This window comes from Wolffia australiana, chromosome 5 (genome assembly GCF_029677425.1).
Source record: "Wolffia australiana isolate 7733 chromosome 5, ASM2967742v1".
In the NCBI taxonomy this organism is placed as follows: Eukaryota; Viridiplantae; Streptophyta; class Magnoliopsida; order Alismatales; family Araceae; genus Wolffia; species Wolffia australiana.
In genome coordinates this window covers 15,470,712-15,494,456 of record NC_135839.1, presented here as the reverse complement: position 1 = coordinate 15,494,456, position 23,745 = coordinate 15,470,712, and the positions used below count along the sequence as shown (strand labels likewise).

The window sequence follows — 23,745 nt, the reverse complement described above, 5'->3', positions numbered from 1 at the left end:
ACAGAGAGAAACTATCTTAGTTGAAAGTAGTCAAAATGTGTGAAATATGTAAAGATGTATGTTAGTATGGGCTATATCTAGAAAGTAAAAGCACAAATAATAGATATTGTAGTTAATATAAGCAATTATTAAATGAGAATAGTAAAGTTATTTTAACCATTCTCCTGTACATTACATCAATATATATTAGATACAATCCTCATCTTAATATTGATAATCCCAATTGACTGACTCACACTCTGAAAGGTTGCTTAACAGTTGGCATCTTTAATAATATATTTGCAGAATGGAAGTGTTGTGGCATGGTTAGATTGATTTTAACATTTACTTGTGACGTCAGATCTATTAACCCAGTTCAGATATACTGAAATTATGCCAGATAGCTATTCAAAATTATAAATCTTGAAAATGAACCTAGCCGGAATCTGACAGCAAACTCAACAAATTTTTTGAATCTCAGGCCTCACACCAAAATTTGAAAAGATAAGCTAAACGGAAGACACTATATAATTCATTGTTACAATAGTGGAAGTACATTTATTAGGTGAAGTTGACAGGTGAAAGGGGTTATTGAGAAATGGAGTACAGGGCCAAAATTTCAACGCTCTCTAATCAATGGCTTGGTTCTGGAACGCCGATTTAGAAGTGGTCAAAGAGTTCTGGTCGTAGATCGACGCGGTTTTGAACGCAGGATGACGTTTTCCGATGACAATTTTCATTTCGATGAAACGACTAAAATCACCGGAACTCGATCAATCTGAACAGGGTTCATTTCTATCATACAAATCATAAAGCAAATAGAAGCAAAATCAGGATGAACAAACAAATGTATAGTTATTTCCGCTAACTCTTACAGACCCAAGTTTCTAGCTGACCACAGCCTTGCAATCTTTCTCTTTAATCCCCTGTTTGCCCAGCGATGCCTCCAAAGTGATGGTGCAGTTCATCTTAACCTCCAAGTTCTTCTTGTACAAGCCCCACAAATTTACTCGTCCGCTGACAGCCGAGCTGCTAGTAATATTGAAATTCAGGCTGCTCCCAGTTAGAATCCCCAACGTCTGATTCAGATTAGCCACCGCTATGGCGGCAACTCTCTCCACAAACAGATCGACAGTGGCGTTGAATCTGGTCGTTCGATGAGGCCTCGCGTTACCGTTCGGAACGTTAACAACGCCCACCTTCGTCTCGTTGAAGAAGAACATGGTCGTGCTGTTCTGGAAGCGGAACGATGCAGCGTTAGGGTTCTTGATAGAGATATCAGCGATCATGGTGGCGTTGACGGACAGGAAGCTCTCCGGTCGACTGAACGCGCCGAGGTCGAACTTGGAGAGCGTCAGACCGTTGATATCCAGCCGAGGGCTCTTGACTTTGAAAACTGTGAGAGCGAGGACGAGAATAACGATGCCGATAATCACGACGGAGATACCGCAGCATGCAAAGCATCGGACGGCCAGGCGACGTCGGCCGCTAGACTGTCTTTGGATGACCTCCGCGTGTCTATTTTGATCGGAATCGGTGATGATCTCTGGCAGAGGTTCGCCCTTGAGGGGCTTCTCCATCTTCGATATGAGAGAGAACGATAGTGGACGATAGAGAAGGAAAGAACGAGAAGAAGTAGGAGACCCGTGAAGTAGAAGCGGGGAAATTGATTTATAAACCAAGAGAAGGGAAGAAAATCTTAGCCGAATTAAGCCTGATGCAGGCCGTCGGGATTCCGCGAGATGAAGTGTGCCATGTAACATGGGTTTTCTGTGTCGTCTCTGTTTGCGGTGTAGTTAATGACTACCCATCCATTCAGGCCGGCAGCCGCCGTACGTGAATGAACTTTGGTCAATGTTACTCGGTTTTCAGACTGTAGTCAAGCTACGGTAAACTCCAGTTGGGCTAGTGGTACAGGGCATCTGGGTTCGGATCTAATTTAATGTGTCCATCGATTTTGATTTGGTGACATATCGAAAAAATCAAAGAGATAGGGAAGGGGGCATATAAATGACTACCTGCAATAAAACGACTAAACTATGATAATAATTCCTTTTTCCTCTGCCCTTTTTATGTGTATGTATTTCAACTCAAGTCTTTCAGATAATTAACAAGTCTAATCAGACAAGATTCATCAGATCAGAGTTTAATCTGGATTTTTTATCAAAAAAGTATTTGATCCATTCAACTACATCGAAAAGTTCAAAATAAAACATAAATTTGTAAAAATAGGAAATGCATTTTGAAAGATGAAGGTACGAATTTGGAAGAGAGAATTATAAAGCACCCATTAATCATAATGCGTACTTATAAAGATGAAATAAAGTTTCAATATCAATATTTATACTTGATATTTGAATTTTATAATGAAGCCCAACTGCACCGACCCATATGTGATGTGTCCGACTGAGGCGACGCTATCAACGTTACCTATCAATGACATCCCGGACAAATCCAATGGACGGATGTCACTAACCAAGACGACATGGCCAACATCGTCGATGGAACACATGACCGAGTGAGTGGATGTGCCAGATATCACCTATCAATGATGTCACTGACGTAAGTGATCAGCGAGGGCGCGGACCAAGCGGATGATAACACCAATTGTGACAGGACAACTTGACCATGAGGTCCATGAAGTCGCTGATGTAACTGATGGACAATGTTACAAACCAAAACGATGCCATTAACATCATAAACTGTGATGATGTTATGTGATCGAGTCAGAGGGCATCATCGATGTCATCTATCGACAATATGACGCTTATCACGAGTAGATGATGTCACTCTTTGAAATGTTGTCATTGATGTCATCAACCAATATGATACGACTAACATTGCAGATTGACAATGTTACCGAGTGAGAGGATGTCTATACTCTCATCTATCCAGGATGTCACCGACGTAAGTGGTGGATGACGTCATGGACCAAGACAACATTATTTGCATCACTGGTCGTGGTGTGATGAATTCATTGAGTGAGAGGTTGCAAAGGATGCCACCTATCAATGACATCCCTGACATAAGTGATGTATGACATCACGGACTGAGACAGCATCATGGACGTCACCAGCTGTCACTAGATGATGTGATGGAGTGAGAGGGCATCTTGGTCCTCACCTATCAGTGATGTCATCCTCATCATCAATTGATGATTTAACTGTTTGAAACAACGCCATTGAGATCACCGGCCAAGGCGTTGTCTCCATCTCTGACAAACTTGGTAACCAAGTGACAAGAGGTCCCATACATTGTCAATTGTTGACTCCATCGATTGATGATGTATGGATCCATAGATAAACTCCACTTGGCTAGGGAACTGGGTTTGGAATGAATTTAATGCATCTATCACTTTTGATGTGGTGATCTATAGAAAAAATCAAAGAGAAATGGACAGGATAAATCTGTAATAAAATGACTAAACTAGTATAATAATTATTTTTTTGTGTGCCCTTTTATGTCTATTTAATGCAACTCAAGTCTTTCAGACTATTAACAAGTCTAAGAAGACTAGACTCATCATATTAGACTTCGATCAAGATTTTTGATCGATTCAACTTGTTTGATCAAAATCAATGCAGGCCTGCATTCATGTTTGTCTTTTCTCTACTTGAAGCATGTAAGTCCTGAAAACACATAACTAGATTACACAACCCTTAAGTTCACAAGGGGGTTGTGCTTGAGTCTACAAGCAATGAAGCACTCTCTAGGATAGAGAACACTTAAAGGGAGAAATATGAGTTTTACAAACAACATTATACTTCAATAATGATACATCAAGGGTACTTGGGGTCCTTATATATTCCACAATAGGTTCGGGGTTTTTCATAATGACAATACCCATGAAAAGACAAGCCAAAATAGGAGCAGAATACAGTTTGCTTTTGACTTCTTAAAAACTCATCTCTGCTTCTTCATCCCATGAAATTATTCCTTTTGTCCTGCATTCATGTTTGGAGTCATGATGGCGCTAAAATTTTGAATGCTTTTTGGATAAAATGTGGCAAGTCCATGGAAACTCTACACGTGATGGATGCTGATAATAGCCATAGAATCCTAAATTGGTATGACCTTATCTTCATAAACTTGTACTCCATCTACATTAACAACATATCCAAGAAATACTACTTCTAGTTATAAAGCAACTCTTTATTGGAATTTATGTATAGTTTGTTCCTTTGAAGCACATTTAATACTTCACATAGATGCACCAAGTGTTCAACCTTTGTGGTCCTATAGATTAACATGTCATTGAAGTAAAAATCATAAATTTTCCAATAAAGGGTTGTAGTACCTGATTCTTCATTCTCATAAATGTTCTTGGAGCATTTGAAAAGGCCAAATGGCATTACTAGCCACTCATATAGTCATGTCTTTGTCGTAAATGCAATATTCTACTCATCCCCTTTGCGGATCAAATTCTGATGGTATCCACTCTTCAAACTGATCTTGGAGAACACTTTGGAGCCACACAACATGTGCAACATATCATCAAGTCGTGAAAAGGGAAAATGATATGTTATTGTGCTCTTGTTGATTGCTTGAGTATCAATGCACATTACATAGCTCCCATCCTTGTTTGGAACTAACAATGCAGGAAAAACACAAGGGCTCATACTTTCTCTTATGAGTCTGTTCTGCAGAAGTTATTCAGATTGATCCTGCAAAAATTGATTATCCTTGGGGGTCATTCTATAATGGGGTAAAGGTTGGAAAATTTGCTCTTGGGATGAGTTTGATGCAGTTTTGTATGTCCCTCATCAGATGGTGTGTACTGAATCATTGAAAACTCAAGTAAGAGCTTCTACACATGTTTAGGGACTACTTGAGAGCGACATGGGTTAAGATCAATTTTCTGAACAACAAGGAAAACATCATAATTCTAATAAATGATAGAAAATAGCTCCTTTGTGTCAACCAACATCATCTCTTACTTTTTTTGGCTAGGAGTAGGCCTGCTCGTCATGGGGTTAAACATAAATTTTTGACCACCTTTAAAGAAGGTAAAGAAATTTTCGCTACCTATATAGGTTGCATCGTGGTCAGATTACCATGGATTCCCAAGGACGATGTGACATGCATTCAAGTCAACAACATCATATTGCACTTCATCCACATATCTCGCGCCAATTGTAAACTTCACTGAACAAGTTTCATTGACTTTGGTTCCAGTATCGTTATGTACCCATCCAATCTCATAAGGTTGCACATGGGCCTTTGTCTTCAGGCTAGTCTCTTCACCATATTAACAGAATCAATATTTTGAATACTGCCCCCATCAATAATGACATCGCATACCTTATTGCTGATGGTGCATCGAGTGCGAAAAATGCCTCACATACTGTATTGATGATGATGTACCGAGTGTGAAAAATGTTTCAACAATGAGGGTGCTCCTCTTTTTGGGATATACATGAGCCTCCTCACCACCAGGGATAGAGATGAATGGAGGTAATGACGGAGAGAGAGATAAATAATGAGGGAGATAAAGAGACTAAAAGATACATTGAGAGGGGAAAGAATAAATGGTGCACGAGGATAGGTAACATAGATAGATAAATAGAGGGAGAGAATAAATAAGTAAAGAGAAGATAACTTTTCAGGAAAAGTTTATTCGGCTTTTTAGTATGGGAGACGTCAGAAACATTCAAAACATGAGATAATCCTAGATGCTCTTAAGCAATGGTCGAAGAATCCATGTTTATGCATATTTTAATTTCAGAGATATAGTTTTACATTGATTCTATGTCAGTAGCTTGAAGTTGAGAGGATGATAATACTCTAGTATTACAATCTAAAAAATGACAAGCATGAATCAAATAACAATCATGTTTTGGATAAAAGGCTTTTCTTTGAAATTACAACATTATTTCTAAAAAAAATAGTAAATAAACAAAAAAGGACAAAGAGTCAATATTGTCGCCCTAAATAAAATGAACTGTCTAAAGCGTAGTTTGGTATGAAGGTGTGTATCATGTTTCGTGGAGTGCCTTTTGAAGGTTAGTGGATAAAAATTATTTAAAGTGTCGTTTAAAGCTTCCAACACATCAAATGACACTGAAAAAATTCCTCATGTAGCATAAGTTACTGCATTTTAGTCCACTACTCGGTGGTGCCCAAATCTGCCCACCTAACGGAGCACCATTTCCTGCAAATTGTGGCCAAAGGTTCTCTTTTACCTCAAATGTTGTTTCTTGCCCTAAAGACCCAAATTTTTCTTTAAAATCACATTAAATTATTGGAATTTATTAGAAATACATAAATATTTATTTCATTTATTTAAAATAGTTTTGCTTGGTTTTCCTTCATTTCATTAATGTGCTCTTTAGAAAATAATTAAAAATCTAGAAACATATAAAATAATTTAAAATATTATTTAAGTTATATTTGAATCACAATTTACTCTCCCATTACCTACTCCTTGTCGACGTTAGCCTATTGTAAGCAAAGAAAATTTTATAAATATTATTGCATAAATCATAGCCTTAAAACAACTTATTCAACCCAAATTCGGGTATATCGAGGAGACTTAGAACAGGTCAAATCCAGAGTTCAACAAAGCCTAAAAAATCATTAACCGTGTAAAATTAGAATTCAAATCTCTAGTTGATGCTAAATATTTTATATGATTGAAGGAATCACATTACAGGAAAAAAAATCACAAATAGAGTTCAGTTAACAAAGGGCAAACCAATCTACAATTCTTGTGGGTTTCCTTTCTGGTTTAGCCAATTAGTAAACTCACATCTAGAACAGATTTCGTCCATCAATTTTTATAATCTCAAGCCTCATATACAAATTATCAGCATGTACAGTTGTGACTTTGCTGAAATTTCCTAGCAAGGAAACTTAGGCTTCACAATTTCAGGCTTAACAAGGAAACTTACGCCAATTAAGCAAATTGGCGGCTTGATCGGGTATAAATTCTTTAATTGTAGACGTTTCCAGAAGCCAAGGAATAGCAAGCGACTGTGCGAAGCGTTTGCTTTTCGAGGCGAGTGAGAAATCTTCGCACTGGAAGTATGGCGTCCGATCTGAAGCTGAGAGCGAACGCTGCGTTTGTCGACGATAATTTCGAGCTCGCGGCTGAGATTTATACGCAGGGTTTGGACATGAACCCCAATGACGCTGAGTTATACGCCGACCGCGCTCAGGCCAACATCAAGCTCATGAACTACACCGGTACTTGTTTTAAGCTTCTAATTTGTTCCTTACGACTTGTAATGAACGTTTTGGTTTCTGATTTCTGCCTTTTTGTTATACCGGTACTTGTTAGCATCATTTTTTAGCTTCTATTTTATTCCTTAGCGCTTGTAATTGGCGTTGTGGGCTCTGATTTCTTCTTCTTTGTTATCACGACTTTCTAATAGCGGTACTTGTTTTCATCGTTTCTTAGCTTCCAGTTTATTCCTTAGTACTTTGAATTGGCGTTGTTGGTTCTGCTTTCTCTTATTTGTTATCACGACTTTCTTATAGCGGTACATGTTATCATCATTTTTTAGCGTCTAGTTTATTCCTTAGAACTTGTAATTGGCGTCTTGGTTACTGATTTCTTCCTCTTTGTTATCACGGCTTTCTAATAGCGGTACTTGTTTTCATCGTTTTTTAGCTTCCAGTTATTTCCTTGGTACTTTTAATTGGCGTCGTGGGTTCTGATTTCTTCTTCTTTGTTATCACGACTTTCTAATATCGGTACTTGTTTTCATCGTTTTTTAGCTTCCAGTTATTTCCTTAGTACTTTTAATTGGCGTTGTTGGTTCTGATTTCTTCTTCTTTGTTATCACGACTTTCTTATAGCGGTTCTTGTAATCATCGTTTTTTAGCTTCTAGTTTATTCCTTAGCTCTTGTAATTGGCGTTGTGGGTTCTGATTTCTTCTTTGTTATCACGACTTTCTTGTACCGGTGCATGTTATCATCATTTTTTAGCGTCTACTTTATTCCTTAGAATTTGTAATTGGCGTTTTGGTTACTGATTTCTTCCTCTTCATTATCTTCACTTTTTTATACCGGTACCATCATTTTTTAGCTTCTAGGTTATTCCTTACAGACTTGTGATTAGCGTTGTGGTTTCTTATTTCTTCCTCTTTGCTATGACCACTTTTTTTACCGGTATACACTATCATCCTTTTTTAACTTCTAGTTTATTTCTTCCTCTTTTGTCATCGGGACTAGGAAGATTTTTCTCGTAAATTAAGGAACTACTTTTCTTTCTGCAGTCGTTTTGACTGTATTCAACTTTCTTTTCTCCTTACGTTAAATTCTTTTTGTCATTTCCGGCGTCTATAAATCGTTAATAGTGAGTGTTTTCACAAAGTCTGAAAACTTTGTTTAATTTGTGTTTAATTTAATTGTTAATTTGTGTGCTTCTAACTCTTAACTTTGTACGGTTTGCAGAGGCTGTTTCTGATGCCAATAGGGCAATTGAGTTGGATCGTTCCCTTTCAAAGGCATACTTGCGTAAGGGGTTAGTGATTTCTGACATCATTTATTTACGAAGATATAGTTGGGGATGCTAGTTTTGTCTACAACTTTATCTAGCCTTCGGGTTCATGATTTAGTGTTTTTACTCTTCTTGCAGAACATCAAAGAGCCCTTCATTGATTCAACAAAATTCCCTTTATTTTTCTATCATCAGTCCTTGTTAAATTCATCTCTTTTCTTGACAGTATTGCATGCATGAAGCTGGAAGAATTCCAGACTGCAAAAGCTGCCCTGGAGGCTGGCTTTGCTTTGTCGCCGGGAGAATCAAGGTTTGCCAAACTGATCAAAGAATGCGACGTTCGAATTGCAGGTAAAACCAGGTCTTCCCGAGAGCACATTATGTAATTCTCCATTGTTTTGACGTGAAATCATCTGTTTTGTTCCTTCTTCTCTACTTCTCTGCTCTTTTTATATCAAAACTCAGGGATCTGTGCGTAGCTCCTAACTAAGTTTTTAAGAGAATCATTATCTCATTAGAAAAATTACTTTTTAAATGAAAATTATATTTTGGCTTCTAATATATAACTTTTTCCACAGAGGAAATGAATGCTTTATCGTCCACGAATAAGTCACCTACTTGCGCACCTGAACTCGTTGCTCCTGTACCTGAGAAGACATGTGAAAGTGGACGGAATGAGGAAAAGCCACTGCCAAAAACTCCAACTGGTCCTAGATTCAGGTGACATAACAACTATATTTTCTGTCAATTTTTTTGTTCGTTTTTTTAGAAAAGATTTCTGTGGAATGATGTGGTCAAAATAGGTCGTACCTGAACTTTGATCGGATCAAAGTTCAATCTAATTTATTCTTTCAGCTCATGATTTAATCGTTGATCAATCAAATCGGCTTTTGCATTAGTTGGGCACAAGTTGGGGGCTTTTCGATCGTTTTGCTGAAATTGTGCCACGTCACCTACTTGCTGGCCTTCCCCTGAAGTATAATACATTTTTCTTTCCATAATCGATCAAATAGATCAATCTCATGGAACAACGAGGATTAATGGATGAAGATTGTGTAATGAACAACCAATTATTCGATCCGAACCCATGCATGGTTCATGATCATTTCATCCATGTGGAAATAAAGTAATGGGGGCCCATATTTTTGGCGACCTTTATATAGTGGCCCCATGTTTCTTGTCGATTGCTATGTCCGGTGGACAAAAATTCAAGAGCATTAGCATTGAATTATGGTGGCTTTTCTGAATTAGGATCCTTTAATTTGTCACTGGGTGTAATTTGTTCTTGTCATTTTATTGATACAGGCATGACTTTTACAACACAACAACGGAAATAGTTCTTTCGATATACGCGAAGGGCATTCCGGAAGTACATATTGCAGTCGAGTTTGGTGAACAAATTGTATGCTATTTTACTTGCCCTTTTCTTTATTTGTGTACTTGCATTGGAAATTCTTCTATCTAACTTCTAAGACAATTTTGTGATTTAAAATTTCAAAATTTCAGCTTAGTGTCTCGATTGAAGTTCCTGGTGAAGAACCGTATCATTTTCAGCCGCGTCTTTTTGGGAAGGTAGTTAATATTCCATAGCGTGGGAGCTGTGGAATTTTTTAATCATAAGTTCAGCAGGATTTGATTTTGGTCTTAATTTTGGGTTTTGAACTCCTAAACAGATTGTTCCCAGCAATTCCAGATACAAAGTATTGGGTTCCAAAATTGAAATCCGTCTTTCTAAGGTTGAACCCATCACATGGACGTCTCTTGAGTTTTCTCGGGACAAGTCTATTGTGCAAAGAGTGAACATTCCATCAGGTATATTCATCAGTTCCAAATTATTATGTTATATTTCTAAATTTTAATCTGCAAATACTTTATTATTTCAAATCCCATTGCAAGTTGAACTGCAAAAATAGAAGCTATATATCTGGTTCTTCATTAGTATAGGATCTTCAATTTATTGCAAATTGGTTTGTTATGATGAAAGATTTAGCTCCTGGTTGAATTTTCTGGGTAATAGAGATTAAAAGAGTGCTCTTACTTGGCAGGGTCATCGACGGCCCCAAAGCCATCTTATCCATCATCGAAGCCAAAGAAGACAGACTGGGACAAACTGGAGGCTCAAGTAAAGAAAGAGGTGAAACCTTCCCCTGCTGAAACCTCATCCTTCTTCTTCTTATCACATTACTTGTCTGCAGGAGAAGGACGAGAAACTTGACGGCGACGCAGCGTTGAACAAGCTCTTCCAGGACATATTCCGGGATGCCGACGACGACATGAGACGAGCGATGCAGAAATCCTACGTAAGCATCATAAAACTCCATAGAAAAAAAAAACCCAATTCACTTACCGCCCACTAATGCATCTGAAAATAACAAAAAAAAATAGGTGGAATCGAATGGTACGGTGCTGTCGACCAACTGGAAAGAAGTGGGCGCAAAGACGGTGACCGGGTCGCCACCCGACAGCATGGAGATGAAGAAATGGGAGTATTGAGGAACAAAAATCCACCCTTTCCCCCCTGCGCGCCTGGACCCAGAGACATGAAAATTATGTGAAAGATGTGCGAAACTTTGTTGGGTTTTGGCAATAGAGGAAATGAGTTTTCGGCCACACTTAGGATCCTCTGGGCCAAATGGAGTTTTGCGGGGTGCCGAAGTTGAAGAACAGCTGGCTAGCGCTGCTGGGCAAGACTGGAAGCTGGTCCATTGCCAGCTGCGTCGGCAAGAAGCTGGTGTTTTGAGGTTGCTGGTTGAGAAACGACCCTGCAAACATGCCCTCTGGCGTCTGTCCAAGAAACTCAGTTCCCCACGGAGACGGCCAAAGTAGAAAACCAAACAAGAGTACAAAAAAACCTGAGCTACGGAGTGACTTGGCAATGGCATCCCGCCGCTTGAGAATGTGTCCCTTAGTCCATGGGCGTGCACGTCTCTTGGTGCCGGCTGAGGTGGCATTGCCCACTGAAGTTGCGCCAGAAAGCCATCCGAGAACTGCCTTGCCGGTGGCATAAACAGGGAGTCTAGGGAGCCAAGAGTTGGAGAAACGGCTTCGGACATCACAGGATCCGGCGCTATGCCAGGTGGAAGGGACCAGATTCTGAGGTTTGGGTCGACCCTCTGTTGACTTTGACTTTGACTTTGACCAGGTTGGATGGTTTCTGTTCGTGTAGACATGCCGGTTCCGTAAGACGGAACAGGGGCAGAGTGGAAGTCTTCTTCTGGCTCGTTGGTCAGGTCAACCAGGTGTGACAGCCCAATTGAAGGGTCACGGAGCTTCGAGTTTGAGGATTCATCCTGCCCAATGCCACCTTCCGCGTTCTCGGCATTACCTCGCCATTCTAAAACCTTCCACGACCCATTAGAGGCAATGGCTACATGGGTGGCGTCCTCACCTGCCTCTGCCAAAATCTGGGAAGAGAATTATGTCACCTACAGGCTATCAAAATCAATGTGGGGCAAATGCCAGTTAAAGAGATAACCTTCACCATCTGGCGGTCAACTCTTAGGTCAGCGAAGCTGACAGCTTGGTTACAGAGCGGGCATCGCCAGGCCGGTCTCTTGACGTTCATCGCCATGTAGTTTTCATAACAAAAGCACTGGGAAAGTGAATTACAAAGGAAATGTTAATTTGCAAAATCCTCGGAACAGGGATGAAGTTTATCAAAAGAAAGAGTTCCCGCCTGATGATGTTTACAGAGGTGACCTTTGACAGGGGTTTTGATGCGCCTGAAGCTGTGGTAATCCCCACGAGGAAATCGGCCCGATGATTCAGAGACCCAGGAAAAAGAAAATTAATGTGTGCGATAATACAATAGTCTAAGGCAGAGTATCCCAGTGAAAACAGTAGTTCGAAAAAAAATCCATTCGCTGATATTACATGGCTTACAAACACTGAAATAAAATAAATTTCAGTTAATGGTGATTCTGGAAATGTTAGAGATAAAAAAATACACTTCTGAGACTGCAAAATGTTACCTTAGAGGACAGAGAAGGGAAATCTTCGATAGGCCTTCAATTAAATCATCATCTTCTGAAGTTTCCAAAATACAAGTGGAATAAGATAAACAGGCACAAAAAAGTAATAAAAACAACTGACATCCAGATGAAAACCATGTGACATGAAAGCATTTTTTTCACCAAGGAGGCAAAAAATGTAAAAGGTGAGCAGGAACAAACAAAGGTCAACACGACATATTTACCAAAAATTTTCAGTATCTAACGCATGTGACACACGTCAGTGATATGACTTGTGGACACATCCCGTACTTCAAGAAGACTCGGTCACGCTTAAGAAAAACCTGTCCTAGTCGATGGACATCTCAAACGTGTAGAAATCTAATTTGGTACCTTGCTAAATTTTCAAGTGACTTAATTTATTTATCTTCTACATGGGTTTTCTACACCCACCTCCCTCGTCACGACGCCATAAAATATGACTTTCCATGAATAATCAGATAACGAACGATCACCTTGATGTTCTGTCCCAACACCAAGCGATGTGTAATCCTGTGGCAAAGGAATTGTAGACAACTGTACATTCTCCATCGAAGCTACAGCAATGATATATTCCCCTGGTTCTCAAAAGAAATATCAGCGGCAAAAAGAGATGTTATTAAAGGAAAACTGACCATAAAGTTAATTCAAGAACATCAAACCTACCACTAAAAAGGCCAACCACTTGAATAAGATTGGTTCCATACTTGAGAAATCTTGTAATATTCGTTGGATATTGTGGTCCAACATCCTAAAAAGACATTTTAGGAATGATTGAGGAAAAATTATAAAACTCAATTAAATTGACTAACCGAGAAACCACTGGATCTCCTTTCAACTCCTCTTCCATTGACCAGAAAGCTGAAATTTTATTGACAAAACCTGTCTCATTTTTTCAAAACATATCACAGCACGGATTAAATTTGACCATACTTGACATCAAGTGGACTTATGAGGCAAGAAGATGTCTCCATGTTCTCATCGGTTCGAACCACAAGTAGTCTCTGCAAAGATGTTGAAACACAGCGTCAAAAGTAATTGTTCAAAATAGAGTTAAATAAAATATCACGATGATGATCCATACCAGCCTTGGAAATTTACGGTATTTGCTACTTTGAAAAGTATGAAAATCATTGATTGTCAGAACACTAATGAAGGTTCATAAAATAAATCGCTCGTCAAGCCTTCTTCAAAGAAAATTCGGGACTGTTCATGAACTTTGAAAGTTAAGTATCAAAACATTCCAATAAGTACAGGGATTATTTGATGAATCCAATGGTGGAAGGAATTTATCTCAGAAAGAAAACCCACGCTTGCATCTTGTGTCATCTTGCAAGTAAGAATGTTGAAACAAAAGAAACATGGGCCTTCTTACAATTAAACTTCTAGGAAGTCCGTTCCATGGGATTGCAAAATCAACAACCAAAGCGTTATACCCAGCCTACAATGAAGGAAAACAAGATTCAGTTAATAAGCCAGAAATTGAATTTCACAGGAACCACCCTCGCAAATTAGGCGGAAAGGAAACCAGTAAACAATTCACTCTTTAAATGTCGGTCAACCTTAGCTCCAAATGAAACGATAAGCTTCCCAAACTTCAGATGAGGGCAAAACCTGAAATTGAAGTACATAGAGCCCGTTTGTCAACCCACATTGTAGGCATGACCAAATACAAAAGATTATCCAATCAAATGAAAGGCCTTATCGACCTAAAAGGACACTCCCCTGTATAATCATGAGACAAGAAGCATCGAGATCTTTAAGGATCTAACAAAATGCAGAAACGAAGAACCAAAATATGAACGATATTTAGACAATTTTAAACAAAAAAAATACACTTGAGACAGCGTTAGGATTCTTCACGGTCATTTGAATGATTAAATAGCTTTAAGCAATTACAAGTGAGGCAAAGGGCAGAAAGAAAGATAAGAAAAATGTAATTGGAAAACCATTTTTTCCCCTTAGTTTCTACACTACTCTCTTTTGAACAAAAATGGAAGATCTAAAATTAATATAGGCCTATCTTCAGACGATATATAATAATGAGTGTCATACAAACCTCTTAATAACCGTAGAGATAGCAGACAATGCTTTACTTTCGTCAAAGAAGGAGCTCCCAACACAAAAGTTGCTCAACATCTAAAAATCATGGCATTTGGCGTTATATCAGTCACATACATGTACGAAACCATATTAATTTAGATAAGAGATGCAAGACCTCTTTTTCCATGGCAATTAGTTCCTTCGCATCAGCTTCAGAGAACCAGCCCTGCCGACAAGCAGTCTAAGAAAAACATGCAATCGTCAGTAAAAATGTAAAATCCATGAGAATATACAAGGCTTCGGTAAAACAATTGACCCAAAATGAATATTAATGCGGAGAGTCCTTATCCACCATAAGTCTAAGTCAAGAAGAGAGTATTGACTGACTAATAACTCTATGCCAGAACAGTCATATATTTAATAATTCAAGAAAGATGTTAAGCTCATTATGACTAAAGCACGTCTATGAACAAAAATAAATGATACTTGGAAGATTTTATTTAAAAAAGTAATCGAACTTGATCCTGCTAAGCACACTTTAAGAACATATTCCCCTAAAGAATCTAATCGGCTTCAGACCAAAATATATAGAAATATAGATTAGACTCCGATATTTCAATAGCTCGATACCAGAGTTCTGCGACCAAAGAGATAAAAGAGTGATGAAGAATGAACATTGGGAATGATCAAGTAACATTATAATTTTCTTTAAGGGCATAAAAGAAAATGCATAATTTGACTCAAATAAGTATCAGACCAAACAAAACAATAAAGTGAAGATGGACACGGCAAAGTGAACGAATTTATTTTATCTTTATAAAGAGAAAGAGGAAGCGGACGTGCTACATTTTGGGTGGAAGAAATACCTTGGCAGAAAGCAGCAACAACAATATTGCAGGTTGAATGGAGGGCTCGTTCTTAAATTTGTACACCTGCCATAGCGAGGCAAAACGGAACTAAGAATGATAATAAGGTGAAAATGGAAAAGACGTAACCACTTGCCTGCTTAATAATCACCGGCAAATCATGAGCAGTAGGGTAAACTTCACGAACAGTGACGGAGAAATCAATGCCTCTGTTTCACGAAAAAATTGGTCACCAAAAATGTTCTATCTTTGAACGACCGCTCTCATTGATCCATTACTTAAATGAAAAGAAAATATCTATAACTCAATGAAGTCATCTATGATGCCTCAAAAAAGATATAATTCACGCGAACAAATATATAGCAAATCGGTGATCACCAAACAGACAAAGACACTAAAAGTTGACTACCAACAAACGTTTATCACGAGTGACAACGGACATCAGAGAACACGCGAATTAAAATTGATTTATCCGTCACAGGTCGTGAAGTTAACCCTACTGCTCAAGATATCTTCAGAAAGTAAGCAAATTACGCTCCATATTACTCAATCCTCTTGGCGGATTCTATAGATGAGAGTTAATAACACTCGAATCTGTTTTCCTTCCTGTCTAATTATTAAAAACATTCTTTGAAAATAAGCACGCATATAAGACGTTACGAAATGGTTTACACTATGCCAGTTTCAGACACTCAATGTCACACGTTGCCGCAAATATATATAATTAAATGACACTCCCGTTGAATGTACACCAGACATTAATCTGTAGAACGCAACCTCAAACATGCCACCACATTAAATTTCACAAAATACAAATAAACACGCAGGTTTTCAATGATCCACTTGTTTCTCCAAGATCGTCACAAGTTCGTTGGCCAAAAACTCGCAGACGCGAGACAGAAAAGTAAATTTGACAAGATTCAATCAGGTAATTTCAATAAAAACAGAACTGAAGAGAAAAGAATACAAGGAAGAGCTAGAGGCAGCAGTTTTTGAGGAAAACCTAGCGAGCGAGTGGCAAAGTTGCACCAAACTGCTCAGCTCCTTCCGATTAGGGCATCTCATCCACCTATTAATGCGATCCACAACGTAGGACACGCGCCGAACGATATCCTCCCTCGTCATAGTAGGCGAAGAAGACATTCCCGCCATCGCCGCCGTGGAAGACGCCATCGCTGCTCGCCACTGCCACCCCGCAACAGAAACCAGACGCCGGCAGCGAACAGAGCTCGCCCTTAAATATCATTCCGAGTTGTCGTAACTGCCCCCCCACACGTGTTATTTTTTTGAACAATTGAATTCCTACGCCTCCTTGCCACGTTTGACGGATGACGGATGACGTTTCGGAAGGACGGAACGGAACTTAACGGACTTCCGTTCTGTCCAAAATATTTCAGTCCATCTGTTTCGTCGTCGTCTACGTTTCATCATCGTCACATCTCCGTCTTCCGTCATTGTCATTCGTCTTGGTCGCCATCCCTCAGCAACGGTGGTCGTCGTTCCCATACTCCACTATTGTCGTTCCCATCATCATTTTCTGTCATCCGCAGTCAACCTTCCCGCGGTCTTCATCCCTGTCATTGTCCCTGTCCTCAATGGTCAATTGTCCATATCCTCACTACTCATCATCGTTCCTTGTCCCCGTGCTCAGGCTCGTTACCCCCATCTACCGATGCTCTAAATATTTCTTAATATCTATGATTTAAATGTAAATTTCTTCACATTTCAGTCATCCCTAAACGTCATCAGTCATCCTCGACATCCATCCATTCCATCATTTCCGTCATCAATCATCTGTCATCTGTGATGGATGACTGATGACAGACGACTCAGATGATGGCTCGTCATCCGTCCAACACGCCTAGTTTGTGGCCAGATGACAATCTGCATCCGTTTCGTCTCTTACAGTCTCCAAATATCACTTCTTCCAAATATCTGGATTTATGTATATATCCTTATCACATGTGTCATGCTCAGAAGGGCTGCCCCATCTACTTGACATGTGTACAGTGGTGCATGCCACGTGTACAGCAAAGGTAAGTTGAAAACCAGGATATAAAGGGGAGACAACCCTGTCCAGAAGGAGGTATCATCTTCAATCCTTGGTTTATATCTCTCTGTGTAGCACAGTCTCATGGCTCATCTTCTGAACAAGGCCAAGGAAGTAGTGGTGGACAAATTGGCTCACATCAAGAAGCCAGAGGCGAAGGTGGCTGACGTCGGGTTCGGCCACGTCAGCCGCGACTCGGCCACCCTCCTCAGCAAGCTCGAGGTGACCAACCCTTACGACCACGCCATCCCGGTGTGCGAGATATCATACACCTTCAGAAGCGGCAATAGGTCAACCTCAAAACTCGGCCCGTAGACCCTCAACCCTCTGCCTAACGTTCCTTTGTTGAACAGGGTCGTCGCTTCTGGGAAGATGCCGGACCCCGGTTCGTTGACCGCCAACGGTCAAACCCGGCTAGAGGTGCCAGTGAAGGTCCCGTATGACTTCCTCCTCAGCATCGCCAAGGACATCGGCAAGGACTGGGACATTGACTACGAGCTTGAGCTCGGTCTGACCGTTGACCTCCCGATCTTCGGGAATTTCACCATCCCGTTGACCAAGAGGGGGGAGACCAAGCTGCCCACACTGTCCAACATCTTCTGAGTAAATAAATGAACAGCAGTGAGCTATACATAACAGGTTCAACAAAAGAAAGCTGCCGCGAGTAAGAGACTACTCCTTCCCACCCTGTAAAGAAAGAAAAAAACTTCTCAATAAAAGGAATGGGATTTATCTATAAATCATGAACAGAAAGGAGGTACCTTTCGAGGTGGTGTGCCCGGTCTCATTGCGCCGTTGCCGAACCCAATCTTCCCTTTCCGTTCCAACGGTTTGAGAATTTGGAAAGAGCATGTTAAGGTGTCGTCCACGCTCATCATGGCGCCCGCATTGTCGAATTCTCCGCAATAGTTCGGAGCAGAGAAAATAGTCACCAGTTGACGTTTGGCGAAGAACTCGTACCCGTCTTCCACGACCTGTTTTGAAGCATTCAACCTTCAATCAATCTTCTGAACCTCTTATCATGAGTATCAAACCGCTGTCAAGTTAAATCTTGTTCATTCATAAAGGTTTTTTTTGAAGAAAATGTTAATTCGTAAAGTTGTCAAATTACATGTACGTTTTCTACAAAAAACCGATCAAAAGCACACATTTGCTCTGCTCTAGTCCCTCCGTCAACGTCAGTTGTTGACTTCGAACAAATCTAATTGAAAGTGCCAAATGCCCATCAATAGCAAAAGCCCATTTCTTTCAATGGTCCACGAAGACGACTAGAGGTTGACGAATTTTAGGGTAGTTGACAATAGCATTGACAAAATTGTCATAGACAATTGACACTGACTATAAATGCATATCACAAACTATTGACTCCCAACGTCACTCGTCTACTTAGTAGAAATCTGATTTATAATGGTCAACCATCATAACGTCAATGGACAGTTGACGTAGATGGCTTGCAAAAGCGGGTACCACGAGTTAAGATTTCTGAAGTTAAGCTTGCTCTGGAAGTTTGTCAACAAGACTCCAATGGGCCAAAGAAGTTTTAAAAAAAAAGATAGATCACGCGATGTATTAATACCATATCAAAATGAATATCTTTAAGAAACCCGGAGATATTATAAAACAGTTGATGAGGACTTACTTGGTGCGCTCTGCAGATCAGATCCAGATCAAGGGTTTCAAGAAATTCCTTCACTGTTTCAGCACTAAAAGTGTAAGACACTCCCCTGTCATTCATTCCCCAGCCATCCGCTTCAACATCAGGGTCAGACCATAGTAAATCACAGAGAAGACCATGGTCAGGCACATCAATTGGGCGAGGAATAGAACGAATCTGATCAAAATTTTTGAGATCTGGGGACAACCCGCCATGCATGCAAATGATCTTTTCATCGATCAATGCAGCAACCGGAAGGCATCGGAAGCAGTCGGTGAACGCCTTCCACAGACGCACATTGAACTTTCTTTTGCACTCGTCGTAGAAACCGTAAATCCGATTGATGGAAGCACACTCATGGTTGCCCCTGAGAAGGAAAAAATTCTCTGGGTACTTAACTTTGTAGGCAAGAAGCAGACATATCGTCTCCACGCTCTGCTTTCCACGGTCAACGTAGTCTCCGAGGAAAAGGTAGTTGGCTGCCGGAGGGAAGCCTCCGTACTCAAATAAACGAAGAAGGTCAGAGAATTGGCCGTGAATATCTCCTGTAAATAAATAGTAATTTAGAATTTTCACAGACAGATAAGTAATCACCCCAGTTTCTTTAGACTTATGAAGCGATATACTGTTTAAGCTATAAGTTATGACTTATGAAGCATATCAACACGAAGGATATTTAAATATCATGCAAATGTATTGAATTCAGGTTTGAATTAAAGGGACAGCTGAACCAGAAGTGATTTACTGATGAGTTAACAGCAAGATGAAAAGATAAATTGGGAGTTAAAAAAGCGATGCCTAAGCCTTGGCTAAGGTTTCTCTACATTTTGTGACTGAAATTAATAATGCTGAAATCTAAAACGTTAACATCGCAGAGTCTCTAGAGCTCCTGGTAAAGCTTGTCGGAAAACTCGTTGGCTTATTAATATCCCTCTTCGTTGTTTAAGAAGATGGGTTTCATTTTTGTAATTTTCTAATGCTTCCAAATTCCCATAAGTCACCTGAATCAAAATTTATTTTTCTCGTTTCCACTTTACGTAAGCTTGCCCAGGCATTTTCAAGCTGCTCAATACAGATGAGATTGATTAGCAGGACTACAGGATTAATTATGAGTCAAAAAAATTGGTTTCTCACCCTCGGTTAAGGTTTCGGTAAATTATTAACCACATAAATTCATAATGCTGAAAAATAAAACATTAACTGGCACTCTGAGAGCGCAAATAATCATCGCTGACTTACAAGTTTCGCAATTAGGATGAGACACACATTTAATTTCTAGTTTTCCATAAAATCAGGGAACGCAAATTGAATTCAACAGGTCTAAGAGCAACGCCCAAAAGGAAGAATTATAGAAAGCTCGCTACACAGCTGTGTATGCGAACCAAGAACAAAAAACATTAGATGAGCCAGTAAGAGCAATAAATTTTCTTTGAAAGATAATAAGAGCGATAATTGTTCCAAGATTTTTAAAGGGAATGCCCGATTTACCGCAAATTTTCAACGGCGCTTCAAGCTCCAACAGATTCGGCTGACTCAGGAAAATATCCTTGGCGTCGAGGCACAGTTGCCGGATTTCCGCTTCCGTCAACGGGGCCTGCTTCGCGTTTCGTCCACTTTTAGTTGCTCGTAGTCTGTCGATAATATCATCAAGCAAAGCGCCGTCCATAGGCATTTCAAGAAGCCTTGGATCAAACCCGTTTCAAAGATCAACCAACTGAACCTAACACGATCGCGCTCGACGCGCAAGAAACAATCTTAAACCGACGAAGCAGGACTCTCAGATTGTGATGATCAACAACCGACAGAAAACGGAGTACTATGAATCTGTGATCCCGATCCGATTATCGCCTGTTCTTCATCATCCACGTCGTTCTTGATCCGATTTGGCCACCGCCCGTGATAATCTAAGCCCAGTTCGTCATGTGGCTTTAGTCTTTATCAACCCTAAAGAGACGTCATTTTCCAGCGCAAGAGTCCCGGTCAACGAAAACAGTTGACTAACCCGAGTAGTCAATTTTTAAACCGGCTGGCCCAGTAGGAAAGTGGGCCGGCCTTATTTAAGCCCACATAACAGTTGTTCCGGATCGTCCCGGACGTGGACGATGGACGAGACAGGACAAATTTTGTACCGTCCGACGTCCGAAGATCATTTTTCAACCGGATCACGCGTTACATCTCACAGATCATTTTTCCATCGTCAATTCCCGTGAGTTTCTACCTCGATTCATTTTAATTTCTTGTTATGCTATCTAATCTAGACTACTATATAATTCGAACGCGAGATTTATCGCTCGAAATTTGCTTTTGTTGGTTGTGATTTAGATCGCCGGCTTCCCGCGGTTCACATCTTACAGATGTTGTTTCCGTGACCAACTCATGTGATTTTCTGCCTCAATGGCCCTCCAAATTCGCCCGCGTTGCATCTTACAGATCATGTTTTTAAGAATTTTCAGTCAAATTATGGTGTTTGAATTAGCGGTATTTCGATGCCATCCTCTCGTCCTACGCTTGTCTTCTCTCTTAGAATGCCGGATGAGCGTCTGGCTATCAACAAGTGGGAATACAAAATTATGATTTGGATGTGAACTATATTTGAGAAAAAATATTGTCAATTCACCATATTTAAAAAATATATATGGTCAATTCATCTTTTACTCCGAAGTCTCTCGATTTCTTTTTCGGTTTACTTTCAAGGTACTGCGGTTGTCAATTTCCATCCAATCTTGACCAACTCTGAGGAATTCTATTGTATTGGCTACACCTAGGCCTATTATATGTTTTCCCCCTTGATTACTTAGTGGTTCATGTCAATTATTTTATAACTATGTTACCTTATGATTTCCCCTAATTCGTTCACTATTTTGGGGACGGATCTTAGATTGAGAAGTGCATGATCAATTTCCGTGTTACTTTCAATAAATATAAACTTTATCTTTGAAGAGCTGATCAGCTTTTTTCCTCCTCCCTCCAAGACAATCTTCATGATTCTCTATCATATTTAGTTGCTACGTTGGTTGCACGATCATCAATCTAATTCGATTTATTTTTCTTTTGCTTGTCGCGTGGAGAAAGCTTACAGGGTCCTGAAATTCAATTACTTCAAAATGACCAGTAGATACTCTTTCCTGCTCACAGGCTGATACTAAATCCATGTATTGCATGAACTGAAAAGTTGATTTGATCTCAAGTTTATTCAATTGTAGCTCAAATTGATTTGATAATTTATTGGTTATGTCAAATATACTGATACGAGCCAAATTAGGCATTATAAACGGAAAAGACAGAGAGGAAGCAAGATATAGCAAGGATTCCAAATTCTGGCAGGTTCGTTGAAGTTAAATAAGGAGGGAGGCACCCTTAAGTGAAGGCGAGAAGTTGGGAGATTTTGACAGCAGAGGAGATCCTCCGAAGCTGTAGAGAGAAGCCGATCCAGCCGATCTCTGGTGGGCGACCAGCTGATCCAGCCTCGCTAGAGTTCCTTTACTATTCCTTGTCTTTTCGAGTCAGTTATTTGTCTTTTTGGATCTTTTCCAGTAATTCCATCGTTCCCTCTGTCTGGAGCGAGCTGTCGGAACTATTAAGGAGTCAATCACTTGTTTCTATGGATTTTACGGGTGGCTTATTCATATACATATTGCTTACTGTGGTGATACAAGGAGAGGGGCGTATCATATACCTTTTATCTCATTTGACTGTATAAGAACTCTTTCCCTTATATTAATTTTTAAGCTAATGGGTACCATGTTAGCATAACATGACCATATATAATTATCTCCCATGTCTTTCATGCTTGAGACATCTCGATCAAGGAGCCGAATGATAACAGACCTGATTCCCTGCAGGAAGATCGGGTCATTTAAGTTTTTTTCCTTTTTAATTTGTCCATTTTGATTCATTTTTTCTGTTGTGCAAATCTAATCTTGGGCTGTTGTTCATGGCAGGATTTAACACTCCTCGCACCATGTGATGGCCTCTCCCAACCACACCTCGCCTTGTCCCTCTCCCTTGTTCAAAGTTTTTCCCCTATGGTGATGCTGTTTTGTGCAACTTTTACACATGCAAACAAAAGTGATGCTGTTTTTCCCCTATTGTTTTTTCACCCATGCAGTTATTCTCACATCCTTGTTTTTATACAACATTCTTGCTCTTCTTCTAAGTTACACAAAATTCGTCCTGTTGACTTTCAGAGAAGTTAGCCACCATCTCTCCTTCTTCTGCTTTTGATGCCCTTATCTTCTCATTACAAGCCACAGATTATACTATTGCTTTGATTACTGACACCCTAGCTGTGAACTATTTGATATTTTCGGCTCCAATGGTGATGAATATGAGCTAATATTTAGATAATTTGAAGCTTCTTTCTCATGGAGGCTGATAAACCTGATGGAGCAAGCATTCTGGGCAGAAAAAAAAACTCTCTTATGCCCAATTATTTCAACTGTGCACCATACTTTTGCTGTACTGCTGTCACATCTCTTGTTCTACAACACCTCTGCTAACCGGTGGTGGAAACTGAAGGAGTGCGGACGAAGGAAACAGCTCAATATTTGATTTTATCGTTCCCTCAATCTTTCTTTCTGAATCTAACTCTGTCTCTCTTCCTCTCTCTTACTGTCCCACCCTTAATCTTTCTTTTTATCTCCCTCAACCTTTCTTTCTGTATCTAAAGAGAGACAGATCTTCCTCTCTCTTACCGTCCCACTCCCATAATCTAATCTTT

At 39.8% G+C, this 23,745-nt stretch overlaps 5 protein-coding genes and 1 long non-coding RNA gene across 6 annotated transcripts; 3 read left to right on the top strand and 3 right to left on the bottom strand.

The window, feature by feature from the left end:
- Positions 1-748: 748 nt before the first annotated feature.
- Positions 749-1,763, bottom strand: LOC144703477 (late embryogenesis abundant protein At1g64065-like). Its single transcript, XM_078575646.1, has one exon. It carries the CDS (start codon positions 1,740-1,742, stop codon positions 867-869), a length of 876 nt encoding a protein of 291 aa, XP_078431772.1. The 5' UTR covers positions 1,743-1,763; the 3' UTR covers positions 749-866.
- A 5,163-nt stretch (positions 1,764-6,926) lies between these two features.
- LOC144703475 (protein SGT1 homolog) lies at positions 6,927-11,033 on the top strand. The gene is made up of 10 exons (XM_078575644.1): positions 6,927-7,164; positions 8,378-8,447; positions 8,650-8,774; positions 9,002-9,143; positions 9,729-9,825; positions 9,930-9,995; positions 10,097-10,235; positions 10,469-10,557; positions 10,619-10,723; positions 10,809-11,033. Exons 1-10 carry the CDS (start codon positions 7,005-7,007, stop codon positions 10,914-10,916), a joined length of 1,101 nt encoding a protein of 366 aa, XP_078431770.1. The 5' UTR covers positions 6,927-7,004; the 3' UTR covers positions 10,917-11,033.
- On the bottom strand, positions 10,426-17,421 carry LOC144703473 (E4 SUMO-protein ligase PIAL2-like). Its single transcript, XM_078575643.1, has 18 exons — positions 16,325-17,421; positions 15,458-15,530; positions 15,322-15,387; positions 14,631-14,696; positions 14,472-14,551; positions 13,975-14,026; positions 13,788-13,853; positions 13,346-13,416; positions 13,225-13,273; positions 13,079-13,163; positions 12,889-12,990; positions 12,395-12,449; positions 12,100-12,151; positions 11,899-12,015; positions 11,276-11,827; positions 11,037-11,207; positions 10,826-10,949; positions 10,426-10,738 (listed from the first exon to the last, which is right to left on the bottom strand). The coding sequence occupies exons 1-16, from the start codon at positions 16,492-16,494 to the stop codon at positions 11,037-11,039; spliced, it is 1,827 nt and encodes a 608-aa protein (XP_078431769.1). The 5' UTR covers positions 16,495-17,421; the 3' UTR covers positions 10,426-10,738; positions 10,826-10,949.
- On the top strand, positions 17,416-18,111 carry LOC144703478 (late embryogenesis abundant protein Lea14-A-like). The gene is made up of 2 exons (XM_078575648.1): positions 17,416-17,661; positions 17,725-18,111. Exons 1-2 carry the CDS (start codon positions 17,456-17,458, stop codon positions 17,972-17,974), a joined length of 456 nt encoding a protein of 151 aa, XP_078431774.1. The 5' UTR covers positions 17,416-17,455; the 3' UTR covers positions 17,975-18,111.
- Positions 17,958-20,940, bottom strand: LOC144703476 (serine/threonine-protein phosphatase PP1-like). Its single transcript, XM_078575645.1, has 4 exons — positions 20,514-20,940; positions 19,011-19,570; positions 18,133-18,345; positions 17,958-18,058 (listed from the first exon to the last, which is right to left on the bottom strand). Exons 1-4 carry the CDS (start codon positions 20,695-20,697, stop codon positions 18,044-18,046), a joined length of 972 nt encoding a protein of 323 aa, XP_078431771.1. The 5' UTR covers positions 20,698-20,940; the 3' UTR covers positions 17,958-18,043.
- A 174-nt stretch (positions 20,941-21,114) lies between these two features.
- On the top strand, positions 21,115-23,118 carry LOC144703629 (uncharacterized). The gene is made up of 3 exons (XR_013581585.1): positions 21,115-21,231; positions 22,288-22,876; positions 22,967-23,118. It is a non-coding gene; the product is annotated as an uncharacterized LOC144703629 (long non-coding RNA).
- The last annotated feature ends 627 nt before the right edge of the window (positions 23,119-23,745 follow it).